Here is a 25720-nt window from a genome sequence, read left to right as displayed (position 1 = left end):
CGGTCCGATGCTCTATTTTTTATACTGTGCCAACAGGATTAGGGGGAGGGAACGAAATTGGTTCGGATATAGTTATTCAATTTTGCGCAGCGTTGAGCTTAATGGAAAGATATATTACAAAGTCTCTCTGACTCCATGGGATACTATCTCAACCTTCATTTTCCTCAATGATCGAGCTTCTCAATCGATCCACTTCGATCTTGAAAAGGTCGTGTTTTGCGAGCAGTTTGCTCTTCCGTTTATCAAATTGTCTTTGATCCATCTTTCGCGCGTCCAACAATTCCTTGGCACGTATGGCGTCCTCTTGGCAGATCACAAGGCCTTTCTCAATCGTTTTCTCCAGCCACGCCGCTCGTGCATGATCCGACCTCCCGCGATCGAGCATAGTGCGGAGGTCGAGCGCGGCTACATGAGCAAGTTCCACATCGATGGTACGTCGAAAGGCTCGGATAATTCTTAGCTGTTGTTCGACCTCACTTTTGGACAGTCTGCTCTCACGAGATGAATGCTGCGCGAGAGCCTCCTCGGCCTTTTCCACATGTTCTTTGCATTTTGCAATCTTGCGCATACGAGGCGGATGTGATTTAGGCGGTTTGTTGTTGGCCGGCATCTCTAGGAAGTCCGCTACCGTCATCCCTTTGGCTGCAGGATCAATCAAGTGCGTCGCGTCGTCTGTATGGGAGGTATTGTCATGTTCAGCATGCCTCAACCCAGTGGTGGTTGAGAAGGAACGAATTTGTTGCTGTCCTCTGCGCTGCGCAGCCGCAGATCTCTCAGCATTGAGTCTGTCGATGAACAACCGCGCTCTCTTTCGCCGATCATCTTCCTTCACAGCCTCGTCGGGTTTCAGTTCTGGCGACGGCAACTTTGGTTCAATGCAATCACCCAATCGTCGATAGCTCCTGTTTAAATACGTCAATCCTTCAAAGCCGGTGTCAGGAATCGTTTCTGCTGCAGTGAATCCGGCGCAGGCGACCACTTTCGCAACCACAATCATGTGGTCTCCACATTCGACGCATTTCTCTCGGACAAGCTCGGCGGTCAGATTCCCAACGACACCAACTACGTGATTGAGACTTGCCGGCTCTGTTGATGAGAGTCGGACTTCGACACCGGTCTTCAACAGTCTGACAAAGGGCCCCTCGCTGGATGGCTGCGCGAAAAGATCCGCTATCGCTGCGCCTGTTTCGTCTGCCCTCAAGATGTGGACTCGCAAACGTCCAGATGATGATATGGCATTCCATGAAGCGCTCGGCAGCTTTAAGTTGAATGATACGAGAGCATCCGGGTCCACAGATACAGACGTGAACGACGAGACGGTGACACCGAAATCATGTTCGCCGTTTAGCTCTGAATTTCTTGTCGGCAAACGGGATGTGATCAGGACGACCGGATTGCTCAGATGCCGACAAGCTGTCTTGAAATTCTCCACGAGTTGGTCATCGGTGTCCGATCTCAGTGAGTCTATCACGGTGGATCTGGCTTCCAGTCGCGCATCGTCGTTAACGAGTCCTGAACCCTCATTACCAAGAGAAGAAGCATGTTTTTGGCCCGAGGAAAGTGCTCGGCGCGTCGATGAGCTCGTATTATTGATCACACCGTTGACTGTCGATATTCTGAGCTCCTGATATGCTTGTGAGGCTCTGTTGCCCAACCGGCCGCCTCGAAATGAACTACTATAACATCTTCGAGGTAAATGCGTAATGCCGCGATGCACTTCTGCGGGCACCGAGCAAGCAATTGACCACCGATAAAATTGTCTGTAGAAGGCTTGAGACGCCTGACCGGGTGCCTGCATCGATGAAAACGATCAGGCTGATAATTTTTAGTTTGTGATCTGCACATGGGAAAGAGGAGCACTGTACGATGTTGTTGACGATGAAGCTCAACTTGCCAGAAGTCGTGGCATTCCCGAAATCCAATCCAACTCTCCGCAATAACTCTCCCAACGTTCATACGAGATCCTCTGGCCGGGCGCGCAATATTTATCATCACCTCATCACATCGTCGCCATGAATTCAATAACGACAAGATCTGCCTTGCGCAGTCAGAGCCGGGCGTCAAATCTTCCGATACAACAAGTCCGACATGCGACCCTGATCAAGCGACCGAAACGGCCGTACACCTTCACACAACTCATCACCCTCAGCGATGGTTCCACCTTCACACACCGGACGACATCGCCGCAGGCGGTCTACCTCACAGTCAAAGACACAAAGAATAGTCCGCTATGGAACCCTTCATCACAGAAACTTTTGAACGTGGAGGAAGACGACGCTGGTCGATTAAGGAAGTTCCGAGAGCGATTCGGAAGAGGGTTTGACGCGGAGGCTAAGGAGGTGATTGTGGATGATGAGGTATGTACACTGGAGCACTGCGTCGGGACAATTCGCTTGGAGGATGCAGGGCTGACGAGATATCATTCAAAGGATCCCGTTGATGTTGCCGCGAATGCCAAGAAGGAGCCAGACGAGCCAGTGTATAGTCTAATGGACCTGATCAGTGATGCAGGATCGCAGACGAAGGCTCCCAAAGGCGCAGCTGGTGGAAAGAAGGGTGGTAAGAAATGATCATCCGAAGGACTTCTGGTGTAGGCACACAGAGATTCGTACGGGACCGATGAATCCGCGTGGGCAGGTGTCAGGTCTGCTCGATCCGGACACCGAACTTTTTGCCTTTCAACGTCGATGGGAATCGCAAAATGGCGACTGTAAAATATTGGGTGCTAGGGGTTGTTCGCGAGAAGGGGAATTATACCGGCCTACGGATTATGGTTGCGGTCGTGTATCATTTATGTTGACCCAATATTCAATGCTATGGGAAATTAGAACGCTGATACTGCCGGAAATGCATTTTGATCGCCATTCAAGGATCACGAAACGATATGATATATCTCCCATACGGTTATGGCGATGCCTCGTTCTGGTTGGCCGCAACAGATGCCACACGATCCTCGATCTTCGACCGCAGAGCTTCAACGACTTCCCGTCCCAGCCATGCGAATTTGCCATTACCCTCATCTCTCGCCCGTTCCGCCCAGGCGAAAATCACCCGTAGATTCCACAATGCATCTTGCCGACTGCTTTCTGTGGCCTTCTGCAGCACGAGTCGCTCGTCAATAGCTGTGCTTCGAACATCATCGTATCGATCGCTGTGTACATCCGAAGGCAGGATGAGTTCTGTTTCTGCTTCGTCTAGAATCTTAAAAGCTGAAAGCCTGAAAATGGAATGCCAGATTTGTCCTACTGTCTGGTTGGCTTGCGTCTCAGACAGGGAGGCCAGTGTTGCACTGAATATTGACGAATGTGCTTCTGCAACCGGGCATCTCCGTACAAGGATGCGTTGGTCGCGGCGGAAGGATGCCAAGTGTTCGGGATTATCAGCAAAATCAAGGCGTATACGCCAGTATGTGGGATCTGCAGTCTCTATGACAGATATTGTTTGAAGATCGGGCAGCAGGCATGGGGAGCGATGGATCTTTGTGGAACCGTCTCGACCGGTAATCCGGATCGGCATGTGGATCGGTCTTCGAGTATCGATGTCTTCCGCAACGATGCATCGCGCTTCGGCAGCAAGAACCCAGAAATGTCGGAAGGCCTGCAGGTGGACGCGATTGTCGTGCACATCCGTGGGAAAGAGAGGGTAGAAGGCACACATTAACATGGCCACAGCCAAGTCAGAGGTACCAAATGTAAATGTGCCGCCACCCAGGAATAGTACGCCGATGGCCATGTGAGCAGCAAGATGGGAGCCGTATGGCGTATCAGCATTTACACGGCCGTGCATGCGACGCAAGTATCGGAATGTCATCAAATCCCCTGTACCAGCCATGACCGCGGCTGCTGAGAGCGCCAACACATCCATGCATCGGCGTAGCGACGCACGACCAAGCTTGCCGTCAAAGTAGAACGCTTCGATGCCTTCATTGAGACTGTGGAAGGCATCGAGGAGGGATAGGATTTCGTCTCGCGCTCTGGTGTTGCCTGTGCCAGCGTACTTCAAACTCAACGCCCAAGCGAGACCTGTATGGATGTTGAAGAGTGGAATCTGGCTACTGTCGATTGCTCGCTTTCTCAGCATCTCGAGAATCGCTTGATCCAATGGCTTCTTCTTGTAGCAAGCTGGACAATTGCGACTTATCCAGTCAGATCGATCAGACGAATTGGAGTCTTCTCCAACGGCAATGCTGTCCCAGAGAATGATATGTTTGGTCATGGCGCGCAGCAGCAGGATGTCTGGTCTTATGTGGTCGAATTGTGCTTCAGTGTCGGGTATGTCAATCTTGCTAGCAACGGCTTTGTCCCCGGTCTTCATAAAAAGGAGAGCAAGTGCCATAACCGCCCCTGCAGTAGCACGGTCGAAAACATGGACCGCGTTAACAGGTCTGGGTCCAACAGCGATAGCAAGCAATCTCTCGGGCATGCGCATTCCATGAAGACCACGTAGGTCACTGCCTCTCCCAATATTGATCAAACCTAACGCGAAGCCCGCAGCCAACCTGTACGATTCGTCCCGCAGCATGTCTGGACCGCTGTCGGGATCCTCAACTTCCAGGAACTCAATCTCCGAAAGCATTATTTCGCTCATCCGCCGATGTTGCGTATTGTGGTAGAGCAATCCGATCCCCATTAGACCTGCCGTTTGTGTTATGGGAGAAACATTGAGCTCAGATGCCCCAGAAGGTAGCATGCGCGTTATGTGCACAGACAGCATACGAGTAACCAGACTTTCCATAGTCCCGATGTGAGAGGCGGAAAGACCAAGCAGAAGTCCTACCGAGGTCATAGTATGTTTCGGAGTCAAGTAACGGAATGACAGCCACTTGGCTAATTGTCGAAGGTGACCGCTCAAACCCAACGCGAGGAGGAGGCCGGCATGACGATTGGTCAGCTCATTTGGTTTATTGAAGGCGACCCACGAAGTATCAATACCAATGGCGTTGTGCGAGATCCTGAGGCCAGCAGCCACGCCAGCGTGGAAGTAGGCCCAGTTTACCTTTTCCTCGGTCAGTCCAGACCGGTCGGTCGTCAAAGTGTGGCCCATAGGATATATGAGACAGGAGGAATTGAAGCCAGGCAAATGATAGCGCTCGGTCAGCAGTGGGGTCTGGCTGTCAAAGTGGATCATGCCATCTCCGCAAGGCAGTGCAATCATTCGTGTAGTGACATGAGTCATTAAGCGACGTTGGTGATCTAAATGCATAGCGTCATCCCATTCTGGCTGTTTTGGACACTCAACGACTTGTGTGCTGTTGAAGTGCATGAGCCCAATGGCTTCGACGAGTCTCCGGTCTTCACTGAAAACCAGCTGCGAGACGGCATGGCGCCCAGCCTCTCTAGTTTTGGTGACAGCAGGAGTGCTTTCAGTCACTTGGCATATGGCATGCACATCTCGAGTCGAATGGATCGGGGTCTGAAGTGGTTTCTGTGAGCTAGCAGCACTGCCACTGGTCAAAAGCACGAGATCTTGTCGGCCAACCAGCTGCAGCAGTCTGGTGTTCCACGTAGTCGGGGGCTGCTTTTCGCAATGAGCCAAGGCTGCCTTGAAGGGTGCTGCTATCGATCCAGGCAACGAGTCTAGCAAGTCAAGGGTCAGGTTGGACTGGGCCATCAATTCCACAGTCGTTACGGGGTCTGCTGCAAGGCCCCTCGTGAGCCCTACTATCTTTGAAATGATCACAGTACGCGGCGTGATTCTTGAAATGTACTCTCGCAGTATTGGATCATCGGCTGGCAAGTGAACATCGATGGACATGATATCTGTGAACGAAGTAAATGGCGCCGTGTTCTTCCTCTCGATGACAGTCTCAAACCAATGATAGATGCTTGGAGGGGGCTCTATACTCGTTGGGGCAACCTTGGTTGATCGGCCCAGCAGATGCACCAGCTCCCATCGGTTCTCGTCAATTCCTTCGAGCATGAAAAAGCTACCCGGTTGACAACTCCAATGATCATGGCCCAGCCAGGTTCCAAGCTGAACGATGACCGCTGCCAGTGCACCAAGCGATGCTTGATTCTCGCAGAGGGTGTTGAGCTTGTGTTCCTCACGCAGAATGTGAAGACATGCCATGATATTCGTAAGACAACCACGTATCAGGTGCTGACTCCCGCCCACGGGGAAGCAGATAGTCAATGCTATTGTATTGTTTGACACGAGGTCGATCCCAATCATGGAGGCAAGGAGTGGAAGGATATCTTTCTGCTCGGGGTTCTTTCGACCCAGCTCGCGAATGGGCTCCAGATCGAGCCATAGCCGCGATCGAAATCGCAACTTTTCGTGCTCGGACTTGAACAAATCTGATGGTGATCGAATTCCGGATCCAGCGTCATGGGCCTTCCGACATATGAGGTCAAGAGATGCACGTGACTTCTTATCGAGGCCGAGGATAGCGATTCCCTGGAGAACACCAGCCAAAGCAACGAACTCCAGGTCCGAAGAAGTTCGTGAAAGCCAAGTCGCATAGCTGTCGAGAGCGGCGTACGCAGCGCACCAGAGTTTCCTCATGCTTGTACGAGACGAAGTAGGAAGGATCAGCTCGCAGGCTAAGATGGCCGATTCTACTAAGGGGCTGTCAGGTGTGAGCTTGAATTTTCGTCGATGCTGTATGCCGTCACTTGATGCCTCATCATATGCAGCTTTCGCACCGCTCTGCTTTAGCACCAGAGGACCATTGGGTGATGGCAAAATGCGATTCTTTCCGACATCCTTGTCTACTGTTTGGGAAGACGGAAGGACTTCACTTTTACTATACATGCGATATGGTGCTGACGGAGTCGACAACGGGATTGGATCATCGTTCGGCGCGAACAGTAGTCCTGGGGGATCGAAAGTGAGAAATTGGTGCAGACCATCGTATATCTTGAGCATGTCGTTGCAGTGCAGCCTTGTGCTCTGCCTGTCGTTCACAAAAGGAATTGTGACCAGAGGCGACTTAGTAGACTGGGGCCAAAGGGGTTTTGTAACAAGTCGCAAATTTATGCGTCTGGCATCTTTGTCAGCGCGTTCTTGGATCAATATGCTCAAGGATCCATCGTTAGTGGACGAGAGAGGCTGAGGTCCAACGAGAGTCGCCACTTGTGCGGCGACACCTCCAGGAGGGTTTACGTCGGCATAGGTGCTTTGCTCTGGAGGCAGAAGGGTGAATAGTCTGCGCACGACGAGATCCTGCTTGAAATCGTCCTCGGCACTTCCAAAGACGCTGTCCATTCCAGCCGACTCATGCGTTGATCGAATTCTACGAAGTATTTGGTCCACAGTCTGGTCTGATTGCTCTATATCAAGGTCCACGGACTGTTCATCAATGTGAGTACTTTGGGTCAGGCCGGCACCAGGCGTAGATCCACGACTTTTGCGATGTCCCAAAGATCTACGCTCCATATGGCCGCCGAATGATGTAGCACGCCGACTGGCGGGGCCGCCGAATGTGGCATTCACGGTTGGTTGAGATGCACGAACGTCAGCATTCATCGAGCTTATTCGTCGGCTCTGTCGTAAGGATTGTTGCGGTGGTATCTGGCGGAAGTCCGGGTCCATTTGCGACGCCATTGCCTGCTCTTCCTCCTGTTTCGTTGGTTTTTTCCGCGTGGAGGCCGATACAGGAGCGACTTGAGATTCTGTCGGGACTCGCAGAGTTCCTGGGGGAACGTAACTTTCACGGCCTCCATCGCGATTTCTGACAGCGGGTGTAGCGGCGCCTGTGACGATGCCTGCTGACATGAACGAACTCCTCCGTCGTGCTTTTGCTGCCTTTTGTTCGGCGCGATGCTCCAGAAGACACCGTAAAGACTGACTTTCGAGGTACCAGGCGTGCCATACTGTTGTCCAGCCAGTATCAGAGTTGCGCGTGACAAGTAGTATCAGCGGGTGTGAATTAGACCTCGACCACGAGGAAATTTCATTTCCCGGAGTGATATAAATGATGGATTCGGCAGAGTCCAAAGGGTCAAACTGTATGTTAGGTCTCATCAACGATTTCTCGTGTGCGCGGGGCGGAGAACATTCGGTACTAGAAGTCACAACGCCGAAATCTTCAAGCGGGCCACTCAACGAATATATGTTGGCGATATCGTCATCCACTAATTTGGGTTTTGGTAGCATCACATCCTGGAACAAGCTTTCAAGCTTGTTGCTACCACCCAACGGACTCGATCGTCCAGGTAGCACATTCGCGAAACTTTTCAACAACGTCGGTGATTGAAGGTATGACAGAGACGCTCGTGGGAGCGGCATGAATGAGTTATGCGGAACAGACGGGAGTTGGATCGAGGTATTGAGGGATACCGAACAGGAATTTTTACGCTGCAAGAGAAGTCCATGAGGAGCAGGAAATGCCCGAGCAATCTCGAATGGTAGATCTGTGATGTGACTGCCTCCTTGCAAAAAGTACATGCAAGCCTTGGTCTTCAGGATCACCACCAACGCTCGAGCTGCTTCGCCACTGTCGTGCGGATCTTGAGCAGCCTGATCTAGCGAGTCCCGAGGCGGCCTTGACGACAGCAGCGCTTCGTTCGCGTTTGAGGCGATAGTTCCACGACGTATGCGAGCCGATACGACTTTTGGCACTGCCGGGAACGTCGTCAACAAGGCCTGGACGACGTCTTCATTTTCGTGATCGAAGCGATAGACATTTCTGCTGAAATGCCCTTGAGACCATACTACCAGGGTTTTGGTATAAAAGACTTCTTCTTCGATGACACCTTCTGCCGTCTGGGATGTATATGTCTCCCATTCGTACGACTTTGCAGGTGCATCGTCTGGTATAACGCCTTCAGCGATCAGTCGAGGCAGTGCCGTTGGAGTATGGACGCCGAGCGACTTGACGGCGGCCATTTTGTGGATTGTTCAGGCGCAGCCTCTTCTGCATGATTTCTGCTTGAGAAGCGACAATGCTACGGTCTCTCTCCGGACACGAACTTGAGCGAAACTGATCGAGCTCAGTTGTATGTAAATGAGCAACGACGTCGAGTAATCCGGCCTGTTTCTCAAATGTATCGGGTTTGATTTGTCATCTTGCCACACAGATTGACAACAAGACGGTAGAAGATTTCCGTCATGCGTATCACTTGCGATCCTGTTGTTCTGTTGTGCAGGTGAGTGTGGAATATGTTTTTATGTCGAGATAGTGAAGCATGTGCCATTCTATTGAGATTAATGCATGAGACGAAACGGCGCGTATGTTCGTAGAGCAAAGGGTGGGGAGTGATCTTCCGGCGGCGGCCAAAAGTCGCAGGCAGGAATTGTTGGCGTCGGACGCGTCGCGAGCAGCGCGCAAACCAGCAGGGACAGGCATGGGATTTGGCCGTAGCGCTACCTTCAAGTTGGCTGCACTGCTCGATCTCTCCCAGACACAAAACATACAAAGGTCTTCCATTGCACCTGCCAAATCATCCTCTCCTGTTTCAGGTGTCACGACGTTGCAACTTTCAAGAAAAATTCTTCCGTCACGCCGAATACAACAATAAACACACGTTAGACCTTGGGAGGGTCTGCTCCGAGCGGCGTATTCGACAGTCCAAAAATCCTCTACAATGGCGTTGCAGCCCCGAGTGACGAAACGCGAGCGAAAATTACTCCTCAGGTATAATGAGATGACTAAACACATTTGTCCTGGCCTATAATGAGCGTTGCTCACCATTCCTGTTTCTTCTTCTTATAGCTATCAACTTCCACATCGCATCCACTGCGCCGAAGTCTACCCAGTACAGGCTCCGAATGATTCGACGATAATTCTTTACGGCCATGATCGAGGACTACGGATACTGTGGCGAGGAGGTCGCCAGAGCGCTTCAAGCAACTTAAGGTCAGTACAGCACGCACGGTGACAGGTCCATGAACCGCCCTCTGGTTAACAATCAGGATCGTTGATATCTTCATGTACAGTTCCAGCCCAGACCTCGACGACGAGGAGGAACTTGACCCAGACTGTCCCTACCCTGCAATTAATCAAGAAATCAACATTGATGCCGGCTCCGAAGTCCTCCATCTCGCCATTCCAAGCTTGAACGATCTCGGCTCAGCTTCAGACCTCTTGACCTCGACAGCACTCGTTGCCATTGCTTCAACAGATGGCGCAGTGAGTATTCTCCGATTACCGTTGACGCCTCCTGCCTTGGGTAAGGAAGCTGTGTACTTGGATTGGGTTGGGCGGACACAGACGGTCATCTGCTCGGGAGGACAGATCTCGGCAGGCATCGCATTGAAGATCATCTCTGTATCACCAGGCGAAGACGCTGCATCCGCTCAAGTCGTAGTGGCTGTGGCGACACAAATCCTAGCCATTTCCCGATTGACATTGACCAGGCAAGGTCTGTCCGCTGAGACAGAAACCGTTGCACAGAAAGTGCCCCTGTCCGCTGCCGTAAGGAGGATATCATTCCATGTGTCACCGAGAAGTAGCCTTCTACTGCTTACAGATGCGGCTGGCTGTGTTCATGTTTACGATCCTTTAGCGTCTGCTGACTCGCGAGGAGAGCCTGTCCTCGCTGAAACTGAAAAGGGCTCAGGGAGATGGTTGACTACATTCCATGCCCCTTATCCGACTAACAACAGCAGCTCTCCAAATCATCTCAATACGTTGCGAAGGAAAAAGTTACTCGATGCCAGGTTTGTTCTCGGCGGCAAACGTGTCCTCGCATTGCTTTCAGATGGAGAATGGGGAATGTGGGATTTGAGTGGCGCGGCATCCGACAGCAGGAGCTTCGGTGGCTTTGTACTTCGTGGCTTTCTCAGCACATCAAGCGCTGGCGATGCTTCCAGTGCCGCTAGTAAGCCGCGTGCAGGGATCTCCAGACTCGCACCGACAACCCCGAACACCCGCAAAGCCAAGGCCGAAAGCCTATTTTCTGGCGCACCAAAGGCCGCAAGCGCCACACCTCAAGGGGGTATTTCCGTGTCTATTAGTCCTGGGCGCGGCACTTCTGCCGACGAAAGCGTCGTCATGTGGTATGGAAACGAGGTGTATGCCATCCCGAGCGTTGCCTCGTTCTGTCAACGAAGCACATCCAATGAAGGCAGTTTCGGTTCGCTGTACGGACCTGGTCTTGCGCATATCCCGGAGATCAACCTTCGCAACGAGAATATTTCAGCCATATCACAATTCGCCGCAAGCGAAAGCGGTGCGCATCTCGGCCAGATGAACGTGACCCGTGATCTTTTCATTGCCGCTGAATATCAAGCCATCGTCTTGCACACGGTTAAGCCTGCGGCGCCTGCGCGGAACTTATTTCAGGCGGTGGCTACGGAACGGTCGCCACTACAGGATCAACGCATGTTGGACGCTGGCGAGCTCGATCTCGGCGGCATGGATCGTCTTCTCGACGGCATGGCGAATCGACCACGGAAAGTCGGCTTCGCGGCCGAGCACGCATGAAGCAGCAGGATGTTATTGGATTTGGATCATTAGCGGATTGGCTTACGTTTCACAGATACCTTGTCAGCGAAGAATTTCATAGTATCTCAGCTCCAGCGAACGCCGCATTTGAAGCACCTTTGAAGCAACTTGGATTTTTGTTTCTTGTGGTCTTTGGAAACAACCACCCTTCAAAGTCGTCATCATTAATCATCATCTGGTCATATCTGTCTTGGAAAATTCTCAATCTTGTCCTCCATTTTGCGCAGGCGTCCAACAGTCACGAGGAATTCTTCGCATCCAAGACTTATTCGCTTTCTTGCTTGCACACGTTAACCCTCCTTCGCTCCTTCCCGTACTCGCATGTCAAGGTGGAGCATTTCTTAAGACCCATAAGACCTGTTCAGTATTCCATGCGAAAGATTGATTCCACCCAGCATCTGTCGCACGCCGCTTCGAGAAGATTCCCTCAGAATCGTAAGGGCCGGCGTGCTGGCTGTGATTGCGAAACGCTTCTTTGGCTGGGCGTGCTGTGGGCAATGTGCTCGGACTAGACATGGACTCCTGTGCCTCTTTGGCACATCTTAGTGAAGCTCATGGTAGTCTAAGCTGATTGCGACATTTTCTCAGTGAATTCGCGAGCTGGTGAGTGTTTTTGCCGGCATGATTCAGATAGTCATATGGATAGCATATGCTGAAAGCTCAAGGACTCGTCAACGACCTGTTTGCTTCTTCGCTTGATCTTCAACAACACCATCAGCTTCATATTCCTCAACAGCATCTCGCTCGACGTCCTCGCGCGTGGAAGTCGCCTGGTAGTTGGTTTCGTGACTGTACAGCTTCATATTGACAAACATGGCGTAGAGGCCAAAGTCATACGAAAGTCGACAGACTCCTGCAGCGACAAATGCCACCCAGAAGCGGTCGCTTCCCGCGAGAAATCCAGTAATTGTTGGTCCGGCGGTTGCGCCAAGGGTGCGAACGATAGTCGTGATTCCCATGACGGCAGTCCTCTCCGAAGGCTTCACCACTGCGGCGATGAACGCCGTGCGCGGCGCTTGGTCCATATTGTTCAGTCCCGACCTCACGAATAGCAGAAGAATTGTGAACCACAAGGCGTCCGGAAAAGGGAAGCATAACACCGCCGCTGACGAAGGCACGTGGGTGAAGACCATGGTGTTGATCAAACCAATCTTTCGCGCTAATGGACCTGCAAATATTGTCCCGACCGTCGAGAGCAGATATGCGATCGACGTCATATCGCCCAGCGTTGTCTTGGAAGGTTTGAATTTGATGTCGACATAGTAGTTCGCGAAGCTGTATGGGACCATGCCGTCGGCGAGAGAGTCGAGTGCTAGGAGTGCCCACAATTTGTAGCATATGACCAAGGTCTCTCGCGAAATGTCTGCTAGGAAACTTGTGACATAGGACCACCAAGTATTCTGCTGGGACGTGTCACCTATGGGCTCAGCAATGCGGTTAAGTCCCTCGATTCGTCCTGGTGCGGCGCTGCTTGGATTGTCATCTTCATGCTGGCCAAGTTGCGAATATTGCTGCTCTGGCTCCTGCTCGGCTTCGCATTCTTTCGTCAAGAAGAAGATCAGGACGGCGTTCAGCAGGCCCATGATCACATATGAGAGGAACAGGGCGTGGTACGCGTCGGTTAGCTTCCAACCCTCCAGGTTGCGTAAATACTCCAGCATTCGTCCAGTGACTTCACTGCCCAAACTCGACCCCAGAGTGGAGAGAGTGATGTACCAGCTTAGGACATCGGCTCGTGAGGTCGGCGTCGTCAATTGAGAGAGCATCGATCTATGACATGTCAGCATGTGCTCGATGAAACGGAAAGAATTAACGTACTCTTCGATCGCTCGAAACGGTCCGAAGTCTCCTCCCGATGTGCTGATGACACCAATCACTGCCGCAGCAAGCAGGATCCAGAAGTTTTCAAACCACACGAATACGGCTCCGCTCATGACCATGAGCAACGAGCCACTAAGAATGATCTTCCGTCTTCCAATGCGATCTGCGATCATTGTGAGAATGATCCCCAGTACGACATCACCGACAAGTGTTAGTGTCATGAATATCCCAATCCGTTGATCTGAGAACTTGAGCTCGGCGAAGAAGAGCGCTTTCGTAATGCAAGGTTAGTCATGTTCAGATCACATTCTTGGAGAGAAGATAAAACCAACCCAGAGCCAACGAACTGCTGCCATACGCGACCATGCGACATGTTCTCGCCAGAATAATGAGGTATGCATTTCGACCAGTGTGGTATATCGACTTGACGCCGAATTCGTTGTAGAACCATAAGCTCGCTCTTCGAATGGTAGATATGTCGACCATGTCTTTTATATAAGCTAAGGAGTATTTATGCCACAGCACATTAATGCTAAGATGTGTCTTACGAGTGCCTGCAGCTTGTAATATAATCCACCACAATTGAGATCACGAGGCTGACAATCACGAAGAGTCATACACTCGGATCTTCAGTGCCGTAGTCTGCCGATGTCGGTCCCGTTCATCCGATTCGCAAATAGGAATAGACCCGATGCCCGGACATTTGCCGAATAAGACCAACACACTTGACTACAGAGCCCATCGAGGTCTCGTTTGTGCGGTTCTCGTTTGTGCGGTGAGTGAGATGAATTGGGGCGGTGCGGCTCTGAGCGGCGCTCCATCAAGCCATTGACCGCTTCGTTCTTCTCACTTGTCCTACAGGCCGAACGCATCGGTCTTCTCACCGAGATCGGACATCATTCTCCGAGAGTCTAATAAATCATACTTTTAGATAAACGACATGTTTAGAAAGCTACGCTACTTACAATCATACACCACTTTCTTCATTTGGGGGGCGGGAAAGATGACCCGTGGACGGCCTTTGACTTAGGGTTGGGGTTATCAAAATCGCAAACATCTGCACATACGTCATCAGTGATGCCCGCGATTAAGTTAAGCTCGCGTGCCGGCGTAGAGAGTGCACAGCGATTGCAGGAGTTGCTCATATGAAAGGCGTCGCAACTTCAACGGCGTTAGACCCTTCTTCTCTCGAACAATCTAGGGGACAAGTTCGAAGAGGTCGAGTATTGAAGCGCAGACAAGCACCATGCCACTCGGGCCGATGAGCGCATTCGTCCACCCTCAATGAGCACTACGCCGCGCAAGAAGCGCAAATTGAACACACAGTTCGGATCTTCGCCGAGCCAGGGAACACGGAGCATCGACTTCTTCTTCGGCAAAGCGCGAAATCGATCTGAAAAACTCGATGTCCATGTCGAGTCTTCAGATGACAAGCAGTCGGCGGCGGCAACACTCGCCGATAGAGCCACCGCCACCGACACAGCTCAATCGATGACAGATGAAGAGTTGGCTCGCAAGTTACAAGCAGAATGGGACCAAGAGGATGCCGATGTCCGCGGTAGCGCTCAAGAGCTGACCAGCGCGGATGCTCAGTTGCCAGGAGATGGAGACTCGGATGCAGTCGGTGTGAAGCCCTCGACGGGTGAACGAGAGTCGCCCGAAGTGGCAGGGGAAAGCAAAAGTACATTGCCTCCAGCGGTGCAGAAAACAACACTTTCGCTCCAGTCTGCCACTGCCGAGGAGGATACCATTTCATACAACATTCCATTCGATCAATCGCCTCTCACGTTTGATCCTCAGGACTATATCCCAGCATTGCAGACGCAATGGCAAAAATCGTCCAACAAGTCGACTTATGCCCTGCTGACACATTGCTTCATGCTTGTCAATGCAACAACTTCTCGCATCAAGATTGTTGATACACTGACGAACCTTTTGCGGACACTGATTGAAGGCGACCCTGGCTCACTCATTCCGGCTGTCTGGCTCGCAACAAACAGCATCTCTCCACCGTATATCGATGTCGAGCTTGGTCTTGGCGGTTCAGCCATCTCCAAAGCGCTCAAGCGTGTATGTGGGCTGGACAACTCATCTCTCAGGACGTTGTACAACAAGCACGGCGATGCAGGGGATGTCGCCTTTGAAGCAAAGAAACGCCAGAGTCTCACCCTACGCAAACCCCATCCTTTGACTATCAAATTTGTGTTTGAAAGTCTGACGAGAATTGCCAACGCCAAGGGACAAGGTTCTGTCGAAGTCAAACAGCGCATCGTTGAGCGCCTAGTTCAGGATGCACGCGGAGCTGAAGAGTCCCGCTATGTCGTTCGTACCTTGGTGCAACATCTTCGGATCGGAGCTGTCAAGACGACGATGCTTATTGCCCTCTCTCGCGCCTTCTTGCTGTCACGTCCTGCTGGCGCTACTTTTGAAGTGAGACAACGAGCGGACCTCCTTCGGCTGAGCAAGCAAGAGCTCGCCGATACCTATCGTCCTGGAGAGGAGCTTGTGAAAGCAAGCTTTGCTCGGCGTCCAAATTACAACGATCTTATTCCTGCCCTGAATGATCTCGGAGTGCTCGCTCCCGAAGAGTTTCTCGCCCGCTGCGGACTTGCAATGCACATCCCGTTGCGGCCCATGTTGGGCGGCATTACGCGTGATCTCAATGAAATGTTGCTTCGGCTCGAAGGCCGAGATTTCTCTGGCGAGTTCAAATATGATGGTCAGCGAGCTCAAGTCCATTGTGATGCTTCGGGCAAAGTGACCATTTTCTCTCGGCACCTTGAAGTTATGACAGCTAAGTACCCCGATCTGGTGGCTCTTGTTCCTCAGATCCGAGGCGACGGTGTGCGGAGCTTCATCCTGGAGGGCGAAGTCGTCGCGGTCGACAAAGTGAGTGGTGACCTTCAGCCTTTTCAGATTTTGTCGAATCGCGCGCGAAAGGACGTAGTGGTCCATGAGGTCAAGGTCGATGTGTGCTTGTTCGCATTCGATCTTATGTATCTCAACGGAGAAGAATTATTGGACAGATCATTCCGAGAGCGGCGCAGTCTGCTCAGAAGCCTGTTCGTCGAGATCCCAAACCACTTCACTTGGGTCAAAAGCATCGATGCCACCTCGGAAGACGTTGATGCCATCAGTGCGTTCTTCAAGAGCGCAATCGATATCAAATGCGAAGGCATTATGGTCAAGGTTCTAGATAACCCTCGTGAGACCGAGGAAGCCAACGTCGCTGGCGTGAAAGCGTCGTCGAGACGAAAGGCTCTGCCATCAACTTACACCCCGGACAAGCGGCTAGATTCCTGGCTCAAAGTCAAAAAGGACTACAATAATGCTCAGACCGATACACTCGACCTTGTGCCGGTGGGAGGCTGGCATGGTCAAGGCAGAAAGAACAAATGGTGGAGTCCAGTCCTGCTGGCATGCCGGAACGAGGAGGATGGATCGCTTGAAGTGGTCACCAAATGCATGTCTGGTTTCACCGATGCGTTTTACAAGGAAATGAGGGCTAAGTACGATCCCGATCAAATGGAAAGTTGTGACGAAGAAGCTGCAGACAATGGCGATCACGTCAACAATGAAACCGACCACATCAGCATGAACAAGGGGGTCACAAACAATGTCATCTCGCGCCCATCATATATCACATACACTGGGCCCGAGCCTCAAGTTTGGTTCAATCCCCAGGAGGTGTGGGAGATAGTCTTCGCAGACATCACTTTGAGTCCAACATATAGCGCAGCACGTGGATTGGTCAGCGACGAACGTGGTCTGAGTCTTCGATTTCCTCGCTTCCTTAAAGTGCGCGAGGACAAAGGCATCGATGAAGCGAGCACGAATTCAATTCTTGCCGAGCTATATCGGAAGCAGGGCGAACGGGCGTCTACCAAGGCCGCTGATAGTGACGATAATGATGAGATAAAAGAGTAACGTCTGCACGCTTGAGAGCTCACTCTCGAAATACAGCACATTTCATCCCTAGACGTGGAATCAAGCTTTCCCGTTCTGTGATACTGATGGATATCACGTATATGTCCTTGCCGCATCTAGATTACAGATCTCAAGGACAAATTCAGCCATGTTGTCCTGCAAAAAGCACCTTTTCAGCGATTCTTCGTGTCACGGTACTGCAACAACACGAAAGGACTTCCGGACGGACCGCACGGCAGACCGAGAGCTATCGACGTCCACAAAGGATGCTTCCACACAAAGTTTCTTTGCTTGGTCAAGAGAGACTTTCCCCAAGAAATGGAGGCAAGAGCGTTGATACCTGACGATAGTGTGTCTTCCACGAAGTCCATCCGAAGACTTGGCCTGATCAATCATCTGCCTAAGTACGAAGATCCTGGCACAAGATCGCCAGTAGTATGACCAATTCAGAGTCCGCGATATTCAAGACTTGGTGGTCGGCGAGGAAAAGCCCGTATGAGATGTCAATGGAAGCCCACTCTGATCGTGTCATTGAATTGTGTATCATTGTAATCGTGGTTACTTAAAGCCCATATAGCACTCACCGAAGTCCGCGTGGGTGCCGCACGCGGCATGATTTCTGTCGTGAGCACCGCGGTACAAGGTGTCAAGAACTCCCTATTCCCTTGCTCGGTTCTTCTTGTCAGGCGTCCAGCCCGATCTTTATATAGAGAATGATTAGGTATTCCTGCGACGCGCGCGATTCAATGAAAGTTGATCGTACCTTCTAAAGGAGTGATCTTGATCTTGCTCCTGCTCCACCGCCACTAGTGAATGAAAGCGAGGAACACTTTCGGAATGCCGTCGAGAATGTTGCACTCGATCATAGCCTCTCTCAATATTCGAACCATGTGCTTCCAGGACTCTGGTGTATTCAACTGTTTCGATTGCAGGGTATGCAGATACATCGCCCTGAAACGAGCTTGCTGGCCTTAACATGAGCACCAACGATGACACTTCGCCCCAGTCGTCTCGCGCAAGATTACTTGAATCGGTTTTAGGTACGACTGCGGATGCTTCGGGAAAGCCGGCAATGCATATCAATAGTATCACAGCCACTGTGCGCGAGAATTTCTCCACATATCAAAGCCACAACGAACAGACTTCGGTCGATGCGCAATGAGATTCCGATCAGCAGGAGCGGGAGTACCGGGATCTTCTGACCAAAAGAGAAAACTTCCAGACAGCGGTAACCGAGGAAGCGGATGAAGCTGATGATTCATGCGATCCAGATGCGGATGATACTAACGAGAAACGCAAACGCGAGCTAAAAGAATTGCGAATCATTCAAGGATTGGCTTGCCGAAAGCACGAAAAAAAGATCGAGCGACTTCAACGAGCGATGGAAGCAAAGGAGGCTGAGTGGAAAGCTGAATGGGAAGCCCAGGGGAAGCTGCGGGTCGCAGGCGTTTGTATTGCTGGCTACCATTGGATTCGTGACAGGGTGGGTATTGTTGTGCGGGTGGATCGCATTGTATTTTGAGCGCTCAGCTCGCAAAAATGCCTTGAGATTGATAGCTGAGTGTGCGTTACACTGTGGACGGCGAGTCTTGTTAGCGATTCTGGCTTGTCCGGCGCCTTGAAAAGCGTGCAGTGCTGCAGCAATCTGAGATTGACATTATGCTTTGGCCGCGCAAAGCCTGCTCAGCATCGGTAGACATTTGTTGGAAAATCCTGGTGGTTTCCTGCTGCTGTGGGCGGCCTGGCAATCAATCTTTGAGCGAGCAGCACTTCGCATAGCCAACGCAGCCGTCAGCTGCGGCGGTGCGGGCTCGTGCTGGTGAGCCACCGCTCAGAGCAATAACACATACCTAGGTAATCAGTGAATTGGTGAGCCCTTCGTCTATGTAAGGGCCTGTACGATCAAACACCGTCGCACTCGAACCAAAATCTCGCGGTACGTTGCTTCGGTACCTGTCAGGGTGGATCTATTCAAGATCGATGCACTGGCATTGGCAACAATCCTTGGCGCGGATGAGGTTGACGCTGCGATCGGCCGGCATTCTTCTCATCGTACATACAAGACAACGAAGGTCTTCTGGTCTGAGGTGCCTTCAAGGTTACTGGCAACAACATTCCCGAGCCGATTTCAGGATACACAATCTGCAACATCACTGGTAGCATCGCATGACGGCCTGTCAACATATTCCCGCCGTGTCCACTCATCGCGACGAACGTAGCGAAACCATCAACTTTCACTTCAGTTTCGGTACACGGTCAACATGTAATCCAGTGCCTCGATGGAATCAGCGGCCTTTACGTGTTTTCCAAGACTGCCAAAAGAGCTTCGAAGGGCCATTTGGCGCTTTTGCCTTCCGCCAGATCGCGTAGAGGAAATGGACAATGTGAGCTATCAATTCGCATTCTATCTAGATGGTAAACCCTGTGACACACCCGGTCCCTGCAGTCTGTACATGTCAAGCCGCCTAAACAGGCATCCGCCCATCATCTCTCGAGTCTGTTTCGAAGCTAGAGAAATGGCCTTGGAAGGGTTCAGACCAATCACCAACGCTGAAGTTGCTGTACCGGAAAATTGCCAACTCGATTCGTCGAATGCCGCCACGGGGAAGCCTTGGTGGAATCGCACCGGAACGCTGTTGAATCTGTACTGGAACCCAGATTATGATTACGACGGTGGTGGCGGGGAAGGTCATGAGGATAACAGAAGCTATGAAAAGCATTTGAGATGTCTGGAATGGCGTTTAAGCCAACGTCGCGGCCATCAAGTCGGCTCCTTCGTCGCAGCCTATCTGAACTCCGACTACGGCGATGATATCCCCGACGTGTCAACCCCTTATGACCCGTCACGCCTTTATTGGCCCTCTAGAAGCATTCAAAACAAGCGAGAGTGGATCGACATCCTGAGCCGCCGCTCGAAATGGTATGTTGTAATGCGGATCGTAGTTATCCATGGATCCAGGAGTGTACACACGTCTGGACTGTTCGGCATTCTGGGAGACGCTCCTGTTCAAATTGTCGATATTCGCGACCAGAAAAAAATCAATGCCCTGTATGATCTGGCCGAGTTATGCGAAAGGGAAAGTCCGAATGCCCAACCTCCTCAGAGCTTCTATCGTAGCTCGGCCCCGGAGATGGAAGGCTTCCTTGAAGACCTCTTCGCTGCCAGCTTTGATTCACGCAAAATGACATTTGAGCTGCGACCAACCGTCATGTTTCGCTGGTGCCCACTAATGTGTAACCACCCTGGCAAAGTCTTGGATAGTATGGCATGGCCGCCTAGAGAGGATCGCTACTAAGCGGTAGTCTACAAGTATTAAAGGCGCAAGCGGGTAAGTATATACTATATTACCTACAGCCGGTCGTCGAACTAAGCTACGCGAACAAAAGGTATAGCTCGATTTTATAAATTATAGAGATATTAAATATCTTTAATGATCTCGATTTATTAACTTAGGACTCTTTTAGATGTTAAGATATTAGCTAATATATAGTATAATATAGAAAGTATTAGGGGAAGATTTACTACTTTACTATATTACTATTTTAAAGCTCTTTTTTCTAGATTAATATTTATAAGATTAGTAATTTCTTAATATAAAACTCTCCTAGAATACTTTCTTAATAAATTTCTTATTCTTAGAATATAAAAATTATGTATTAAATTTTAATAGCTTATATTAAATTCATCTATATAATAAGTATATAATTTAAAACTATTAGAAGTAATACTATATATTTATACTCTAGAGTAAGATTTAATATTAGTTAATAAGAGTATAAAATTTCTAAATTTAATTATAGAACAAACGTTACTCTTCCTCTCTTTAAAAACCTTTAAAATTTAGAGAGACCTACTATTTAACTTATATTATTTACGTCTAATATAAATATATAATAGTGTAAAGAATACCTAGCGTATAAGAGCTAGACTTCTAATAAATACATACTATAATAGCTTTCTTTTCTTCTAACTAATTCGTTTTTCTTTTATTTAAAAGGTATTTTCCTATTTCCTTCCTATAATCTATATAATTCTTTAAGGCTATTAGGCTTTATTAGTCTATAATAAGGCCTCTTTAAGGCCAGAGACGTCGTAATTATCGAAAAATTAATAGGAATATTTCTTAAAAGAAATCTAATATCTTATAAAATATTCTAACTTATATAATATAGTACTTAGTACTTTTAGAGAGCCTGATTTTTCTTATATATATATACTATATTCGTCCTATACGAGAGTCCTAAACTAAATAGGACGTCTAGCCCTATAGGACTAGACTCTATATAATAGTCCTATTTGCTTTTTTTCTTATCTTCTATCTCTATATTTTACTTAGTAAGATTCTTTTCCTTCTCTTATCTTTAGATAGTCTTTAGCCTATTAAGGATTTTGTAAAAATTTAAAGAGACTTCTTTTAGAGTAAGTTAATATATCTATCGATTTAAAAGTTAGGAGTCTTAAGAGTATTTTTGAACTTTTAATTTCTTTTAAGAAATACCTATTTATATTATCTTATACTTTATAATATACTTAGTATACTAATCTTCTCTAAGTTACTAAATTTTTCGAAGCTCTACTAATATAAATTAAAATGTCTTCTACATAAGTAGAAACGATATATTTTTAACTTTAAAGCTTTCGGAATATTAGAGTATCTTAAATTTTTATTCTAAGAAATACTTATTTATTTTAACTATTTCTTAGTACTTATGTAATTACTTAAGTCCCAGTACTAACCCTAAGGTATTAATTATTTTTACTCTTTCTTCTTATTTTAATATAGTTAAAATATCTAATAGAAAGAACTCTAGACAAACTATAAGTAAATCTTAAAAAGTTCTAAGAGACTCTCTTAAGTAGTTTATAAAGAAAGTCTATTTTATATTTATATCTTTATTTCTTTTCTTATATTACTCTTATTTTTTCTAAGAACTTAAGATTCTTTAAACTATTAAATATATATATTTATTATAGAGATTTTTTTTTTAAATCTTTATTAGATATTTCTCCTTTATTTAAGCTAGTAGCTTTTTAAAAGTAATATATTAATTTTTAATTTCTTTAAGAGATTAAAGAATAGCTTAATAAGTAATGTTTATTAGTACTCTAATTATTATTATTTAGATTATTAAACTAGATTTCTATATACTATTCTTTTTAGAAACTAATTAATTCTTTTAAAGTTCTATACTTATTATTAAACTTTAAGTAATAATTATAATTTAAAGTTCTTTTCCTAAAGTTATATTAAATTTAGGATTCTATAAGTAAAACTACTAGAACTCTATTTTTTTTATCGTTAGAATATAGAATATATTAATAGATATTAAGCTACTAAGAGAACTTTAGAATTTTATTTTAAAAATTAGAAAAAGATTACTTAAACTTCTTTATTTTATAATATAATAAATCTTTTAGGTAAAGCTCTTATATTATTATATAAGCTTAAATATAACTTTAAAAAAGTTCTATAAGTTTTATAAACCTTCTCTATATAGAATAAAAGAATTATATAATTTAAATACTTACTAAATAGAATAAGAAAAGCTAAATATTTAAAAGTAATATATAAATTTTAAATCTTTATATCTTCTAAAATACTTAGCTCTAAAATTTAGGATTTTAGTTCTATCTCTACTTTTATATAGAATAAGGTAGTATAAACTAGTAGATAATTTTAATAATTCTAATTAAAAAGTAAAGAATATCTACTATATATAATCTATTTAGTATCTAAAGAGAATATACTATTTTATATATATAGTATAAGAGTATACTATATAATAATGTTTAAAGTAAGTATATAGTACTTTATAAAATAATATTCTTCCTATTATTAATTATTTAATCTTTTACTAAGACTAACTATATAGTAGATATTCTTAAGTAAAGTAAGCTATTTTAATATAGAGAAGTACTAATATTAGTATATTCTTAGTATAAAACTTGGAAGAAAATCTCTTAGGTCTAATATAATAAGAAGAAGTAATTATTATTAAAGTATATTATTATTATATTATAGTACCCTCTAAGGACGAAGGGTCGACCTTATTACTATTAGCTATACTTACTTATAATTACGACTATTTGAAGTAACTTAAATAGTCGTAGTTACTATAGCTAGCGGGACTAAAACCTTATATATTAAGTTAAAGTATAGTAGTTTAGTTAATTAATTAAAAATTTTATAGAATATGTCTTAATTATATAATATATTAAGTAAGTTCTGAAATCTTTTATATATTTTAGCTAATTTGTACCTACCTAGTATAATAAAGGTATATATTTTTAGTATATTTCTAAGAAATAGGATTTCTAGAACCTTAGAATATTTTATTAAATAAAGGTTTTACTAAGTAGCCCTCGTCTTTAAGGCTTAATAAAACTTATATTCTCTTATATATTTCTTTAAAACTAGTAAAGTAATAATCTTTTCTTACGCTTCTACTTAATATAATAGGAAAAGGAAGGTATTTAATAATATACCTTCTAGAGATTACTAATAAGAGAGGAATTTATAAATACTTTACGCTTTAATATATAAGTAAAGTCTACTCTTTTCGTTAACTTAGAATAGTAACTATATAAGCTTATTATCCTATAGCAAGAACTTATCTTTAAAAAAGATAATTAGACTAACTATCCTTAATATATAACTATAAGTCTAATTTTATTTACTATAGTATTGTATAAGTAAGTATAACTAATATTAATAAGGGTAACTTATTACTCTTTTTATTTAGGGGGTATAATAATAACTATAGAATTACCTTTTACAATTAGTTTAGAAAGTCTATACTCGTTATATAATACTATAAAATTATAGGTCTTAGCCTCTTTTAGCTAGAATTACGGACTAAGCTAATATTCTCCTTATCTATACTCTCTAGCTATATAAATAAGGAGATTACTCTTCTTTATACCTTTAAATATAACTTTTTCCTAGAAAAAACTTTTATTTCTTTCTTAATACTATTTTAGAAACATTTTAAAAAGCTTTAAAAGGTTATAGTTTAAATAAATATTATATAAGATATTCTACTCGCCTTTTAATACTATTTATTTAACCTTTGTAGAGATCTTTCTTAAATATCTATAGCTAGTAGTAGCTTCTCTAGCCTTCTTTAACCTTAAAGATGCGCCTTTTCTAGTAAATCTTTTTTCTCGGTCTAAAGTAAGTACTTCTATAAGATTAAAGATCTAATAGATTGAAAATATAATTTATTAATAAGCTTTTAGTAATTAAATTAAGTTTCTTTTTGATAGTCCTTATAATAATAAAAGCTAAGAATAAAAAATAAAGTACAAAGTCTATAGAGAGTATAAGCCTTTTATAAAAAGCTACTCCTTTAGGTAAACTAAGGAGTAATAAATAGATTACTAATTATTTTAAGAAGTAGACTATTATCTATAAGAGAAATTATATAATATATAACGTTCTAGACTTAAGAAGCTCTTAGGAAGTAGTTAGTCTTAAGAGTATTTCTCCTTTACATAGTCTAAAGACTAGAATTAAAAGTAAACTCGAGAGACTATTAGAGAGCTACTTTAATTTCCTCTAATATAATTATAGTATATACATTTAGGAAGAAAAACTAGAAGTATTTAAAAGTAAATCGAAGTTTAAAATTATATAATTTAGTTTATAAATTCGATAATACTAAAGAGTATTACCTCCTTTACTTTAGTAAAATAGCTTAAAGAATTTTTAAAAACAATTAATAAATAATATAGTATAATTATAATTACTTAAATCTCTAGAATTATGAACGAGGTTTTATTTCTAATACTAAGTACTAGAGTATACCTACGTCTTAGGTATTACTTTCTATAAATATTCGAAAATAATTTCAAAATTTAAATATATTATATATTAATACTAGCTACCCTATTATATATACTCTAAAATTAAAGTTTAAGATGCTATACTTACTATACCTCTTAATAAATTTTAATACTTTAATACTCTAAAGCTCTACTATTACTTATACTTCTATATTATATTATTCTATTATTTCTTTAAGTTAGGAGGCTAATAGAATATAACTTAATAAAATTACTTACTTTTATTCTAATTTTAATTTTAATATTTATTAGTCTCCTATAGAATAAAAACTTAAGTTTGATATAGAGTAGTAGAACTAGCTATCTCTAAACTTTCTTTAAAAAGCTAGTTTATTACTTTAAAATAAAGTATTAGAAAGCTACTTTAAAATCTCCTTAACTATTCCTTAATAAATATAGCTAACTAATCTACTTTCTTAATAGTTCTTAGAGTCTATATATATTAGTACTCTTATAGAGCTATATTAAGAGGCTTAAAGAATAATAGGATAAGCTTAAATAATATAGCTTTAAAGCTAGATATATACAAATTAGAGCCTTTATATTAATCTTAGTTAAATATCCTAATATATATCTATTTTAAAGTATATACTTTTAAATATATTTATAAAGATATTTTTATTAATATAAAAGATATAATTATAGATTAAGTATTAAGTCTATCTTAAGTAGGTCTAGTTTAAAGAACTAAAGTAAATAATGTTAAGGAGTTAAAGTATATAAAATTAATAAAGAGG

The 25720-nt window shown here is 45.3% G+C and overlaps 7 protein-coding genes across 7 annotated transcripts; 4 read left to right on the top strand and 3 right to left on the bottom strand.

The window, feature by feature from the left end:
* Positions 1–59: 59 nt before the first annotated feature.
* K489DRAFT_384629 (uncharacterized protein) lies at positions 60–1835 on the bottom strand. The gene has a single exon (XM_033605901.1). It carries the CDS (start codon positions 1796–1798, stop codon positions 149–151), a length of 1650 nt encoding a protein of 549 aa, XP_033455755.1. The 5' UTR covers positions 1799–1835; the 3' UTR covers positions 60–148.
* A 237-nt stretch (positions 1836–2072) lies between these two features.
* On the top strand, positions 2073–2327 carry K489DRAFT_295692 (uncharacterized protein; the record flags this gene model as incomplete). The annotated part of the gene is made up of 1 exon (XM_033600300.1): positions 2073–2327. A coding segment is annotated over one exon (255 nt), but the record flags the coding sequence as incomplete, so codon positions are not given.
* Positions 2328–2904: 577 nt separating this feature from the next.
* Positions 2905–8829, bottom strand: K489DRAFT_434919 (uncharacterized protein; the record flags this gene model as incomplete). Its single annotated transcript, XM_033608579.1, has 1 exon — positions 2905–8829. One exon carries the CDS (start codon positions 8827–8829, stop codon positions 2905–2907), a length of 5925 nt encoding a protein of 1974 aa, XP_033455753.1.
* A 519-nt stretch (positions 8830–9348) lies between these two features.
* K489DRAFT_396801 (uncharacterized protein) lies at positions 9349–11368 on the top strand (the record flags this gene model as incomplete). The annotated part of the gene is made up of 3 exons (XM_033606887.1): positions 9349–9577; positions 9656–9817; positions 9880–11368. The coding sequence occupies exons 1-3, from the start codon at positions 9528–9530 to the stop codon at positions 11366–11368; spliced, it is 1701 nt and encodes a 566-aa protein (XP_033455752.1). The 5' UTR covers positions 9349–9527.
* Positions 11369–12060: 692 nt separating this feature from the next.
* Positions 12061–13952, bottom strand: K489DRAFT_391103 (MFS general substrate transporter; the record flags this gene model as incomplete). Its single annotated transcript, XM_033606660.1, has 4 exons — positions 12061–13159; positions 13208–13481; positions 13543–13668; positions 13934–13952. 4 exons carry the CDS (start codon positions 13950–13952, stop codon positions 12061–12063), a joined length of 1518 nt encoding a protein of 505 aa, XP_033455751.1.
* K489DRAFT_391102 (ATP-dependent DNA ligase) lies at positions 13902–17137 on the top strand (the record flags this gene model as incomplete). Its single annotated transcript, XM_033606659.1, has 2 exons — positions 13902–13985; positions 14519–17137. The coding sequence occupies 2 exons, from the start codon at positions 13902–13904 to the stop codon at positions 17135–17137; spliced, it is 2703 nt and encodes a 900-aa protein (XP_033455750.1).
* Positions 17138–19653: 2516 nt separating this feature from the next.
* Positions 19654–20433, top strand: K489DRAFT_413528 (uncharacterized protein; the record flags this gene model as incomplete). Its single annotated transcript, XM_033608050.1, has 1 exon — positions 19654–20433. The coding sequence occupies one exon, from the start codon at positions 19654–19656 to the stop codon at positions 20431–20433; it is 780 nt and encodes a 259-aa protein (XP_033455749.1).
* Positions 20434–25720: the final 5287 nt, after the last annotated feature.

This window comes from Dissoconium aciculare (assembly GCF_010015565.1).
Source record: "Dissoconium aciculare CBS 342.82 unplaced genomic scaffold K489scaffold_16, whole genome shotgun sequence".
Lineage (NCBI taxonomy): Eukaryota > Fungi > Ascomycota > Dothideomycetes > Mycosphaerellales > Dissoconiaceae > Dissoconium > Dissoconium aciculare.
Note: the sequence above shows the minus strand (reverse complement) of the source record. Positions and strands in the feature narration are given on the sequence as shown.

Coding starts and splice junctions, on each gene's coding strand:
- K489DRAFT_384629 (XM_033605901.1), bottom strand. CDS start 1,798: ATGCAGGCACCCGGTCAGGCGTCTCAAGCCTTCTACAGACAATTTTAT.